The sequence below is a fragment of the Balaenoptera acutorostrata genome, chromosome 6 (genome assembly GCF_949987535.1).
Source record: "Balaenoptera acutorostrata chromosome 6, mBalAcu1.1, whole genome shotgun sequence".
NCBI classification, from domain to species: domain Eukaryota; kingdom Metazoa; phylum Chordata; class Mammalia; order Artiodactyla; family Balaenopteridae; genus Balaenoptera; species Balaenoptera acutorostrata.
Window position 1 is genome coordinate 122,516,831 of NC_080069.1, and position 13,488 is coordinate 122,530,318.

A 13,488-nucleotide genomic window follows, 5' to 3' on the forward strand; every position below is an offset into this window, starting at 1 on the left:
GGATTAATTCCAGCTCCAAACGGTGAACAATGGCCTGCTTTCTCCTTTGTGGGGACAGGTGTTTCCCCTCATCCAGCAAGAACTAATGCAGCCCCGTGGGAATGCTAAAAACCAACGGCCAGCCGTTACCTAGCTCCTGCGGGGGTTCTAGGCACAATCTCTCCAGGGCTCCTGAGACAGATGCTGTGAGCTGCAGATACTCAGCCGCTCTGCAGCCAAGACCCGGGCTGGTACCCTCATTTCCACGGATCTCACCTCTCCCAAGATGGGCAGCAAAGTCCCGGTGTGAGGTCTCCATTCACTTCTCCAGAAGACCCAGCCCAGGCGTGGGTGGCTGCAGGGGCTTGATGAGCTCTTGCGGACCAGTCGCTGGGGCGTGATGGACGGTGCAGGGGCGGGGAGCGGGCCCTGGGGCTGGGAGAGCGGTACCCGAGTGAGTCTAGCTTCACTGCTCCCATCCCCGGGGATGCACAGGTGGGAGTGCTCGCTGGGTTCTAGTCTCCAGCCATACCAGCACCTGCAGGCTCTCATCCTCTGGCCCAGCCTACGGACAGGTGCTTTCATCTGCAAAGTCTCCAGGATGAGGAAGGAGGTGCAGGGTAGTGGGGGCTCTGCAGGGCCTCGCCCCAGATGGGTCTCACTCAGGACACTACGATCTTAAACGTTAGTCTCCTCCCTCCCCTCTCCGAGGCTAAGCCTGCTCACCTTTGAGCACCTGCCTCCCGTGAGGGGAGGCCGCCCCTGGTCTTCCCAGGCCCCGTCACCCAGCCCCGCGGGGCACCTGTGGGCCAGTGCAACCCCTGGAGGCCTGAGGGTCACTCTAAGTCTCGGTCATGGACTCCTCAGGCCAGGCTGGCGGCTCTCCCTGCAGGACACTTCTCGACCAGGTCATCAGCTTCCGGCCCGTTGGATCTCATTCGGCTCCAAGGACCAGCGCCCAGGCCCGTAGCTCCTACACCCCCCGCCGGCCCCGCTCCCTGTCTTGACGTCGGTGCAGCAGCTTCCGACCTGTCCGGCTCTGATGGGAGGGCCACACTGTTTCCTGAGTCACTTATTAGGCGCCACTGCAATCCAGGCCGAGGTTTCAGACAACAAATGTGTTGCTCAGACCTGTGATGAACGAGCTTTAATTGGCGTTTGTCCCCCAGAGTGTTCCTCGACTTCATCTTTAACCGCTGATGCCGAGAAACGGTTGCCTCTTCCAGCCCTGAAAACCCTCGAACCTGCGGACTCTGTTTCCTTTCGTGCCAAGTGCAGCCGAGAGCAAGCGGCCTGCACCACCGTCCTGGTTCCGACCTCTTCCCAGGTCACGCGCTACTGCTCGCGATCGGCCTGTGCGCTCGCCCAGGTAGCCAAGAGCGATCTGACCGCACGTTCTGCCCCTGGAGACAGGGAGCCTTCCATCTTCTGACAATGGTTCCCGCCTCCACAGCCTGGCAGGGGGCCCTGCCAACTCGCATCGGTGTGGTAAAAGGAATTGCCCGCTTCGGGTTTCACTTTCCCATCCGCTCCGGTTTGTCCAGGCCGGTGGATCTCAAACCCGAGCAAACCCTAGAATCACCTGCGGGCCTTGTCAAAACGCAGATGACGGGGCCTCCCCCAATGTGTCTGAGTCAGCAGGTCTGCCGCAGGGCCCAGGAATCTGCATTCCTAACAAGGCGCAGATGCTCGTGCCGATGGTCCGTGGACCACACTCTTGAGAGCCACTGGGTCTAGGTTTTGCTGCAGTAACAACAATCCCTGACATCAATGTTGGCTGAAAGCAACATGTTTCTCGCTCATGCTGTAAGCTCACCCCTGGAGGGTTGGCCAGGGACTCCCTCCGGGAACCCACTCACCGGGGACGCAGCCACTCTGGGAACGTGGCTGGTGACACGCAAGAGGGAACCAGTATGTCAGACTGGAAGAGCCACGTGCTACTTCCGCTCAGGGTCACTGGCCAGGACGAGCCAGGGGGCCGGGTACTCTCATCCCGCTCTGTAGCTGGACAGCAGAGGGGGAGTCTGGGGACCTGCCACCTCCGCAGGGCGAGAGTGAGGCCCGCACACTGCCAAGGTCGGGATGCCCCAGGTTTGTGGAAACTCCCCCAGGAAGCCTGGAGGGCTGGTGCCTGACCACAACCCAAGGGCACCCCAAGGCACAGCTCTGTCTCCGGACGCCCACTGCCACTTCCTCCGAGGAAGAGCTCCCTTGGCGCATGGCTTGGGCAGTGGCTTCCTTCCACTTTCTGTGACCTTGGCCAGGATTTTGAGAGTTTCTCCTGTCCTGAGACTGGGGTCACACACTGGCTTAATGCAGGGGAAGGCCCTGGTCACACTTAAGAAGACAGCCGATCACATCTGTTTACGGTGGAAACATTAATCTTGATTTATTGAAAAACGATTACAATTATTCCTCTGTTACACAGGTTTAAAATACTTTAAAACACCCTTTCCTGGGCATAACAGTTAAAACGTATGAACACGTCTACTGGATTTTTAGGAAATGTACAACGTGTCACTCAACATTCTAGTTTTAAAGGGCCTAATGTCCTAGAATCTTTACCATAGGTTTTCTTTGAACCGTTTTCTTTTTCTTTTCGCCAACACGTGTCCAATTATGTAGATGAGGGGGGAAAAATAAAATTACGCCAAAAGAATTTCTGCAAATATAAGAAGTAATTTTATTGCAATATACCATAGCTAAGTGGTCTGGGGAAAACGGGACACATTTTGACTTCAGTACAAATTACAACAGCTTTGAAGGGTCCAATGGAGGAAAAGATCGACAGAATAAAAGGAGAACTCGGGCAGGATGAGAAATCAAAATGGAATCACATGACCTAGACAAAACCCACAGGGCGCCCTACGGCAATGCTCCGATATGGCTTTTCTTTTGACGAGATGAAGGAGAGGGTCGTTGGCAGATGCTGGCATCCTGGGTTCGGAAGAATCTCGAAGCCAGACTTTTCTTTGGCCAGAGCAAGACTCAGTTTCCGGGGGAATTCCGGAAAGCCTCGTGGGCGGCGTGTTGTCACCCTTGGCTTTGCTCCGCAGTGGTTTCCTAAGCTGGAACCATGGTCCAATGAGGCGGGGTGGGCGGAGAACAGCACCAGAGCTGGGAACTGTCACAGCTCCTCCAGAGGAGGTGGCGCAGGGCCCCGGGGCCTGTCTTGCTTCTCCCATTGTGGAAGGAAAGGGCATTGCACAAGGGCAGCTTTTCACAGTGAAGGGATCGCCTTTCCTTGCTGGCCCTGACAGTCCTCACCCTTGCTCAGGGAGGAGGACCAGTCTCAGATGGAGCTTGGCCGGTCCCGAGCGCCCGCGCGGCTGAGACCCGCACCCAGCACGTTTGCAGATGGAAATCCAAATCACTTTCATGGGGAAAAGGCACCGCTGGCAACCCTGGAGGGGCTCACAGAGTTCATTGCACATTTGTCTGTCTGCTGAGGCCGCACCCAAGGCAGCCCAGCTGAGAGGCCACAGGCTGCTTCAATTCAGTTCTTGCAACAAACGCAGAAATTAGCACCACAAACATTCGGCAACAGAATACAATCTGCCATCGTTACACTGTGGGCCATGCAGAAAGCGACCATGTGTTTTGTGTGTGTGTGTGTGTGTGTGTTTTCAGATCACAGATGCACAGCCTAAGATTGGTACCCGGCCTGGGGCGGCTTCACTGCTGTCTGGGAGGAGAACGGGGCCATGGGAGGGAAGGTGACCCGCATTTACCTTAATGTCCTTGGCAAAAACCCAGATGGTGGAGGCAATAGCCAGGATGGAGAAAGATGGGAGAACGAGGCCCGGCAGCTACCCCCAGTGTCACCTTCAAGGAGATCTTAACAGATAGCACCACGAAAGAGAAGTGTAAAAATAAGCACCAATTTTCATTTAATTATCATCTAGAGAAAATGTGGTTTCCCTGCCCTGGACATCCTCCCATCAGGCTCTGCAGGAAGAAACATGGAAAAAGGAAGCAATTAAAATTAATTTAAGCCTGCGTTTTCATCTAAGTGCATGTGGAGAAGGCAAAGTATAAAATCCTTTTTTCTTTTTCTCCCTGTTAAAAAATAAAATCCAGAGCTAATCAAAGACTTGTCTGAAAGGGGCACTGGCACCTGCTTTTTAAATGGTGGGGTGAATTCTTGCTGCCCTTGGCAAACTTCTAATTTCTCACACGTCCTTGAGCGGGCAAGGGTGCGGACTGCATCCCACAATGGACACCCCACCTGTTTTTTCAATTCTCCCAGTGGGACCGAAGCGGGGTTGACAGGCATGATTGAAAGTCAGGGACACTGAACATTTATGACAATACAATACAAATATTTACTTAAAACTCACAAAAACAAAAGCACCTTTAATCCATCGGAAAGGCACATGCAGGATGACATTTGGCCTGTGAATGGATCTTGTAAAAACAGAGGCTCTGGAGGGTGAGGTGACCTTTACAAGGCTTGCCTCAGAACAATTTTTGAAGGTCAGGGGAAATACACATCTTCAAGTTGAATTTTTTCCAAAAAAACCCAAAAAACAAAACATGATCTCCAAATACTGCAGCCACACCCGGGCCCCTGTGGACTCTCCGTGAACGAGATCCACGGGCTCGGGGGCAAGACGCGTGGGCCCCGTTCCCTTCCCTGGGGAGTGTGGTGTAGACGGAACGGAGCTGGAGGAGGCGGGCGGCTGCGGGGCATCTATGTCATGTGATTCGTCTCCGGGGCGGGGACTCGGCTCTTTCCCTTTGCTCTCTCTGGGTGTGGGGTGGGCCCGGCGTGGTGGGGAGGGACGAGGGGCCTTCACCGTCCAGGACACCCACGGGCGGTGCGCTGAGGTCACGAGGTTGCTCTTGGGGCCAGGCTCGCGGCTCCTAGCCCAGGAAGCAAGCCGGCCCCACTTCAAATCCGAATTTCTGTGACGCTTCACCAAAGTCGTTGAACATGATGTCCACAATGGGCACTTGCTCCACCTTGGGGGTGTCGATTTCCAGAACGGTCTTCTGATACCCTTTCTTTGTCTGGGGGAGGGGAGGGAGGGGGATGCGGGTCAGCGGGGGCTCCGAGATGAACCAGCCATCCACGCCCGCCACGCCCACCGCGGCTCCGAAAACCCACCCACAGCAGGACGGGCCGTGGGGAGCAGGCAGCGCACCCCAAGACGTCCGCCTCACCCCCCCATCATCCGGGAGGGGCACGGGAGCCCGCGTAAGGAGGCTGCGCAAGGGTCCCCTCCCCGCCAGGGGGGCACAACCACACCAGGGACTCCTTGTCCGAAGATGAAGAAGTCTGAGAATTCCAAGACAGCGACAGCTGACCGCAGGCCCTCCCTGGGGCCACCAGCAGGCTGGGTCACGCTCGGAAGTGAGAGGGATCTGCGTTCCCAAGTTCGAGGAGAGGGAACCTTACCCCCGCCCTCAGAGGAGCACTGGGTAAACTGAGGTACGGAGGGACAGGGCGAGCTTGGGGAAGGAGCAGCTGCTGGGATGAGTCAGGCCCTGCCTTGCTCCGGCCACCTGTTCCATCCCCGTGAGCATCTGAGTTCACGCTCAGCACCACCCTGGGGGACGGGAGCCCCACGTTTCCGATTAGGAGAGTGAGCCCCAGGAAAGGGGCAGAACTGCTCCAGCAGTGGTGTCACCCCCCCCCCCCAGAATACAGGGGGTGAAGGTGCAAGCCCACCCTGGTCAGACAGCACCTACACCCAACCCTGAGCATCAGGACACTTGTCAGGGATGCACTGGCCCCATCCCCCGGCAATTCCCCCAAGACGAGGGTCCCGGATCCTCGTAGACACGGTCTGCCCACCTGTCTGGGACCAGCAGCCTTCTCCACCTCGCACTGGACCAGGCATGTCCTCAGCTGGATCTGGCCCCGGGGAGGCCCTCCCTCCCGTCTGATCCCCAGCGAGGCATGTCCAGCTGAGGGAGAACGCAGTGCCTCCCGGGGCCTTGTTCCCCTCCCGTGGGACAGCGTGGGTCCGTCCCTCTGGGGGAGGCCGTGACCATCACCCGGGTGACCACATAAAGCCCCTGGAGCCCTGCATGGCCCTGGAGAGGCGCTCAGTAAGTCCAGCTGCTATGAGGTGGCCTTCACTCTCCGGGTGGCAGCTTCCACGACAGCCCCAGCCCCCATCTTCCCCACGGATCCCTCCCCAGGGGGAGCCCACTTGGTGAGGAACAGCCCGCACGAGGGCACCTTCATGTGACGGCAGCTCAGCAACCTCACGGCACCATTAGGGACAGACTGTGTGTGGCCCCCAGATCCAGGTGGGGAAGGCTTAGCTTAGTGTGACCGAGTTGGGAGGCGGAGCCACTGGGAGCCAATTAGGTCACAGTGGAGCCTCATGAATGGGATTCGTGCCCCTTTAAGAAACAGCCGGAAAGCTAGCTCTTAACCCCACGTGAGGACACAGCGAGAAGGCAGCTGTCTGTAACCCGGGGGAGGGCCCCCACCAGAGCCCTGCAGCTGGCTCCCAGCTCAGACGTGCAGCCTCCAGAACCGTGAGGAACAACTGCCTGTTCTTGATAAGTCCCTGGTCTGCAGTGATTTGTGACAGCAGCTCAAGCAGACCGGGAGAGATGCTGGGCCACAGCCATCCAGCTAAGCTGCCCCCAGAGTCCTGGCCCTCGGAAACTGAGTCAAATGACAAATATTTGTTGCTTTAGGTGTTAACTTTGGGAGGTAATTTGTTACAAGCCATGGATAACTAATATGCTCTCTGCGGCTCATCTTTCTCAACTGGAGCTCCACGGAGGTGGAGAGGATGGAAGGAAGTCTCATGGTGGCAGGGCTCCTGGCCAGGCCTCCACGAACGCACCGAGCCTGGGAGGGACCTGCTCTGTGAGTTTCTAGACGTCGCCTCCTGAAGAGTCTCCCTGACCCCGCAAACTTGTCCTCCCCACAGCCCTGCCTTAACGAGAGCACTCACTCCTGCCCGCAGCAGGCCAGGCTGGAAATACTTTAAAGCCAGGACTTGCACTTATGAGCCAATGTGCGTCCCCTCGGGAGCTCGTTAGCACCGTGGGCTCTGGCCCATTCCAGAGACGGGATTCAGGAGGCCTAGGGCGGATGCAGCGTCTGCGTGGTTTAGATGCATCTCAGGCAATTCTGACACATGTGGGTCACGGCCATCCCCTGAGCGACACTGTCTGAAGGACCTGCTCTGGCGGCCAGGAGCTCAAGGGCACAGATGCTACGAGCTTCCAACACAGGGGCCGCGGCCCAGCCTGGGGGAGCATGGCCAACTGAGCTGCCAGGGAAGGGGCTAAGGACCACTGCAGCCTTGTAGCTGCTGGGAAGCACTGGGCGGGCAGCAGGGCTGGACGCAGGGTCCCCAGAGAGGATGCCCACCTGTGCCCCTTCAGGATGGAGCCCTGGGAGGAAGCTGAGCCCTCGCCCTCCCTCGGCCAGTCCAGTGAGGAGGGGCCAGAGTCCACCCTGCCTGCCCCAGCTCTACCCCCTCACCGGTCCCAGCAGGGACCGCCACCCAGCAGGGACTCAAGTGAGACGTCTGGCCTGGCCTCCCCTGGGCCGCTGCTGTCATGGGGAGCTGTGCGGCTTCGGCCACAGGCGGCCTGAGCCTTGCACGCCAGTGGGCTGGGCAGCCCAGCCTTCTCCTTCCCCACAGGGAATGGGGCAAACAGGCTTTGGCAGGGCCAGAGCCCGTCTCTTCCGCCCACAAGGGACGGCGGCGCGTGCTCGGCTGGCAGGGTGATTTCTCCCGGATCGATGGGGCCCCCGCGCTCCGATGATCAGAGCGCTTAGAGGGGGCATCTGTAAGCTGTAAGCCGCCGTGTGCACGCCGCGCCATTACCCCGTTATTCCTGAGGCATAAATAACCTTTATGGGCTGGCAACGGCCCCCGGGGGTGCGCAGAGCTGCACAAACAAGGGGGTTTATGTGGCGTGGCTCCTTGGGCCTCCTGCCCGGTGATCTGTGCTCCTCCACAGGGCCGGCCCTGCTCGGTGGCCCACCCATCAGGCGACAGAGCTGCACCGTGCCAGTGTCCAAATCCCAGTGTCTCTGGCCCTTATTTTTTATTTAATAGATTTATATTATTTATTTATTTTTGGCTGCGCTGGGTCTTCGTTGTTGCGCGCGGGCTTTCTCTAGTTGCGGCGAGCGGGGGCTACTCTTCATTGCGGTGCGTGGCCTTCTCATTGCGGTGGCTTCTCTTGTTGCGAAGCACAGGCTCTAGGCGCGCGGGCTCAGTAGTTGTGGCACATGGGCTCAGTAGTTGTGGCACACGGGCTCAGTAGTTGTGGCATGTGAGCTCTAGAGCTCACGCTCAGTAGTTGCAGTGCACGGGCTTAGTTGCTCCGCGGCATGTGGGATCTTCCTGGACCAGGGCTCGAACTCGTGTCCTCTGTATTGGCAGGCGGATCCTTAACCACTGCGCCACCAGGGAAGCCCTGGCCCTTATCACCATGTGAATCAAGCAGGCCCCCCCACCCCGGGGGAGGCAGCTAGCATTCATTCCTTCTGGCCTCCTGCAGGATTACCTGGGAGGGGTGTGACTTTTCAAACCGTGCTGAACTTCTGGTGGGCAGTGGAGTTGGGTGGGGTGCACAGAGCGCTGACTGCTCCAGGCCGTTCTGCAGAGGCGCCCCTACGCCCCACCTCCATGCTCTGCTCGGCCCAACCCTCCCCCGAATCCCCCCCCCCTGCCTGCCTGCTGGGCGCATGTTCTCCATCATCAGGATTATTCTGTTTAGAGCCATGATCTCTCCACCTCCTCAAAGGTAACATCTTTTCCAGAAGTAAAAATGTCAAGCGCCAAATCCAGATATTCCCATGATGCTAAGTCTTGCCTCTGCATTGGAGATGCCCAGAGGACCACTACAGAGCTCAGAAATGACTGCCAGGATTCCTGGCGTCGGGGCAGAAAATTGGATCTGTGTGGTTGATTTTCTCAAGGAGAAGCTCACGGTCGGGATGTCACATGGATCTCAGGGCTCTTCGGGGCTCCTGGGCAGCAGGGCTGGCTTCTTTGGGTGGAGGCGAAGGAGCCCGGTCCTTCCAGCCTTCTGAGCGATCCCCAAATCTTTGACTGTCCTTCCTGTAGACTGGCAATTTTGTTCCCCGGGGCGCATGTGGCAATGTCTGGAGGAACTTCTGGTTGTCACAACTGAGCGGGTAGAGGATCTAGCTGGTCAAGTCCAGGAATTCTGCTCAACATCCTACAATGCACAGGACCCTTCTACTCCCCTGCCACACCCACACACAACAAAGAATCATCCGGCCCCAAAGGCTGAGAAACTCTGGTCTAGAACCAGGTTTTCTCTGCATGCCTTAAGGGAGCAGAACAGGAACGACAGGTGGAAATAATGGGCAAGCGGGTTCCAGCTCATTTCTCAGAAGAGCTTCCTAACACTGAGACTTCAGAACCGTGGCCTGGGCTGACTCAGGAGGTAGTGAGCTCCCTGTTGATGGAGGCATTCAAGGTGCAGCTATGCCAGGAAGGGACTGCGGTGGGAGGAATGCTGGAGTGGGAATTAGGAGACTCAGCTCCACCATACCCTGAGGGTCTTGGCAAGTCACTCACAAAATAAAGCGAAGACCCTGATCAGCGGTTCTCGCCCAGGAGTGGGGAGTGCTCCTCGTGCCTTGGGTGCATGGATGCTGGTGATGTCCTGAAAGGCCCAAGCAATGGGCAGCTGCCCCAGAGGCTGACAGCACACCCACGTCATCAGGAGACGTTGGACCAGAAGGAGAGGACTTTGGATTGTAGGATTAAGGAAGGTCCGAGCTTGCCCTGTACTGGGAGACTGCAGAGCCGGGAGGTCGGGTTCTGAGTTAGACAGCAGCGCTGGAAACTTCTGGGCGGGGAGCTTCGAGAGGAAGAGGCATGGGGGCACTTGAATCTTCCCAGGAAGCTCTCAAGAGTGCAAGAGCCTTCTGAGCTGCATTAGGGGGCCAGGGGCACCTGCCTTTTCACCCCAGTTGGTTCTTCACAAGATACATTTTCCCAGCATCCCTTCCAGGGAGTGGTCTCTCTTCCAGGAAACCAGTCTGCACCCTTTACCAGATGACACGTATAGGGCCACCCAGAGTGTTTCCCTTTCTGCCGTGGAAGCCAAGGAGCTCCAAGCCCCGCCCCAGGCTCTGTCTCTGCTCTACGAGAGTCCCTGTTTCTCCTCACATCTCCACCTTGACTGCCTTGTGCTGTGAGCCCGTGTTGCCTAAAACCATCACAGGAACAGGGATTCTTCTGGGGCTCATGGCAGCTGAGCACGGCTCTGAGCTCTTTTTAGGCACGTTCCCCCTGGAACAGCCCTGTGACGTGGTGCTGTTATTACCTTCGTTTGTAGGAGACAGACATGAGGGATGATTTTACTTGGTGCCTCATGACCTTCTGGGAGCAGCCTGGGGTTTGCGTCAGGAACGTGAACAAATGCTGGATGGCTGAGGCTTCCGGAGGCTTCCGGATCCCTTTCCACAGGGAACTGCATCCCTATCTGACCTTAAATAGGGACCAGTTCTGCACATTCCATGGGCAGGTCTGAAGGACTGACCCTCACCAGTCCCAGGGGCCAGGGCAGCACGGAGGGGAGGCCCAGCTTGCCGAGGAGGCTGCCCTTCCGGGCACCCTGGCCCCATGCCTGCCCTGCACTCGCCTCTAGCCCCAAGGAATCCCTTGGGGGTTATAACTAGGTCCTTTTGTAGGGAGAAGGACTGGAGCTTCGCACAGCTGAAGGGTCCATCCCAGTCCCAGCGGGGCAGCCAGGGGAGGAAGCAAGACGTGAACTTGGGTCCACCCGAGTCCTGCTCTCAGCGGCTACGAGCGACCCAGTGGGTCAGCACTGCCCTCCCGTTTTCCTGCCTGGCTGAGCCTGCCCTGCAGGACCATCCAGACACTCTGGCTTGGCCAAGTAGCCAGACCACCTGAGCAGGGAACCCTCAGATCCCACACACGCCCCGAAAGCACAGGACAGGAACACACAGCAGGGAAGACGGACGCACAGGCAGGAGCACTGGCTGCTCACAAGCACGCAGGGACAGCTCAGTGCCCGGGACGCCTGCCCCTGGCTGCGGACACCTGTGACCAGCTCTGACACATGCCCTGGCCACTCTGTACGACAAGGGTGTTGGAGCCAAGTGGTGAAACCTTCTGGAACCAGGAAGAACCAGAAGGGACTGCAGATGGTTCACTCAATGTGAAAGTCCACGGGAAGGGCCCTGACAGGAACTGGGGCCTGGGAATTAGGGAAGAGCTTCCCGACCTCGAGACCAGAGGCACAGTGCCTTCCAGAGGAGGGTGTCCACAGGCGCCGGCACCGTGAAACTGGCCCTGGACACTAAGTGGGGTGGACCCCCCACTAGCCCTGTCCCCCAAGGGAGCCGGGCTGGGTGGGGGCCTCGGGCAGGGTCTCTGGGGAGCAGGTGGTGAGAGGCCGGGGGTCTGATGTCAGATGTGACGCTAAGACCCGCAGAGGCGGTGCTTCCTGCTGATACCCCCATCTCCAGTCCTGGAAAGGCCACAGGAGGGACACGTCCGAGGGTTTCACCAGGACTGGGCCCCGTGCACAGCCCAGGACGCAGCTCAGACCCGGGCTGCCCAGGGCACACACAGCCCCGGCAGGCACAGTCGAGGGGCTGACCCTGGCAAGCACAGGGGCCGGGGGCCAAAGAGTGAAGCAACCCCAGGCCTGACTGGCTCCTCGGGCCTGAGCAGAACGTCCCTCCCAGAGGGCGGCACAGGGTCCAGGGAGGTGACCCAGCGAGGGCTGGGGGTGTCACAAGGGTTGACACTGTCACCGCCCTCTGAGCCTGCAGGACTCCTCCCAGCACGGCCACACTCTCAGGAGCGAACTCAGACTCAGCTCCGGCCACTCCCCAAAAAGTGGAGGCGTCTCAACTTCCGAATCGGACCAAGAACGCTCCATGTCACACCAGGCACGGGGTCAGGGACCCAGGCTCGGCCTTTGCCATCAGGTCTCAGCGTGGCCTTCCCGACGCCAGCTCCGCGGGAAGGTCCCCACCGCTGGCCCGGGGATTCCACGTCCGCCAGCCACGGTCAGCGGCACCGTGCCTGGGCCCTCGCTGCACCCAGGGCCCGGCACACGGTAGGCGCCCGGGAAGTTCGCGGTGACCGAATGAACTGCGTGAGGCACCGACAGACGCCGTCCCCCGTCCCCACCCCCAGGCGGGGCGGCGGGTGACACTCACAGCACAGCCGTCCACCAGGGCACGAATGTAGGGGCTGTTATCGTAGGACATCTCCTCATCGTTGGAGCCCAGGAAGCGCATGGCCTTGTCGTAGCTGCCTGTGGCGGCGTCCTGCCAGGCGACCGACTGGTAGCAGTTATAGGTGATGTTTTGATGGGCGGAGGCGCTGAGCAGCCGCAGGAAGGTCATCTGGACCACGCCCACGGGGTTGCCCTCAGTGTCCACATAGGAGAGCTGCAGGGGAACAGGAAGGGGCGCTCAGCAGGGAGGGGACACATGGCCGCGCAAAGTCCCTCGTCCACACAGCCGGGGCTCCCAGAGCTCCAGCCACTCGCTGTCTCCTCTGGAGCGTGCTGGGGCCAAGAGCCCCACCTGGAAACCTGCTGCACGCCCGGGCCCCGGGGCCCAGGCCAGCATGCACTGGCCTCTCTGGGGGGTTCCCTGGAACACTGTGAACCACGCCTCATTGCTTTCAGGGACCTAGATAACCTGCCCACTCCACTTTACCTGGTTGGTCCCTACTCAGCTTCCAGGGTTCAGCTCATGTGCCTCTGCCTCCAGGAAGCCTGCCGGGGTTATCCCGGCAGTGTCCATCTTTCCTACCGGCTGTAAGGCCCTCCACACCAGCACTGGACTCCTGTGTCAGAGGCACCTGGGGCCTGGTCTGCAGCCCTCCCTGGACCGTGAGGACCCGGAGGGCATGGGCTTGGCATGTGCATCCCCGTTACTGTGCCCCGATGCCGGAGAAAAGAAGGTGCTCATTAGATCATGCTAATACATGAAAACCACTGGCTGATCTCTGTGACGTGCAAGGACCTGGCCAGGGCCACGAGAATTGGAGACAGAAAGGGCAGATGGCTTCGGGGAGGAAGGGGCCTGAGGCATGGGGTCTTGGCCAGTAGACAGGAAGGCCGGCCTGTGAGAGGGTCACAGGACATATGGCCAAGAGCCAGAAGCCTGGAGGGACCAGGCACCATCGTGGAGGCACCGGGGACAGGCCCTTCTTGCCCCTTCCTGGGCGTGGAATCCAGGGGAAAGCAGAGTGGGCCGTGCTGTGGCCCGGGGTGGTCAGCCTTGCCCACACTGAGCGGGCAGCCCGGGGCGCTCTGGTGGCAGGAGCCTCGCTGAAAGCCCCGCTCTCTGCCAGCAAACCCAGGGCAACACCCGGGACAGAGTGCTGGTTCTCAAGTGGCTTCTCAGCGTCACAGGTCAGATGCACGCTGGGCTGAGAGCTCAGCCGGGCGCGGGCCAGTGCCAGGCGTCCCGAGAGACAGATCAGTTTCTGCGTCTTCTGAACTGCAGCTTCCTGAGCTGCTGGACACAGCAGGGGCGGGGACAGTCCTTAG

The 13,488-nt window shown here is 59.1% G+C and overlaps 1 protein-coding gene across 3 annotated transcripts in view; it reads right to left on the reverse strand.

Moving 5' to 3' along the window:
* Positions 1-2,638: 2,638 nt before the first annotated feature.
* The window catches only part of COL5A1 (collagen type V alpha 1 chain), a 160,401-nt gene continuing 149,551 nt past the window's right edge, over positions 2,639-13,488 (reverse strand). For all 3 annotated transcript variants that reach the window (XM_057549408.1, XM_057549407.1, XM_057549405.1), the window contains exons 65-66: positions 12,143-12,376; positions 2,639-4,992 (exon numbers count right to left, since the gene is read on the reverse strand). In XM_057549408.1, coding sequence (XP_057405391.1) covers positions 4,846-4,992; positions 12,143-12,376 — 381 coding nt within the window. In that variant the 3' untranslated portion in view covers positions 2,639-4,845. The remainder of the gene's footprint in view (positions 4,993-12,142; positions 12,377-13,488) is intronic.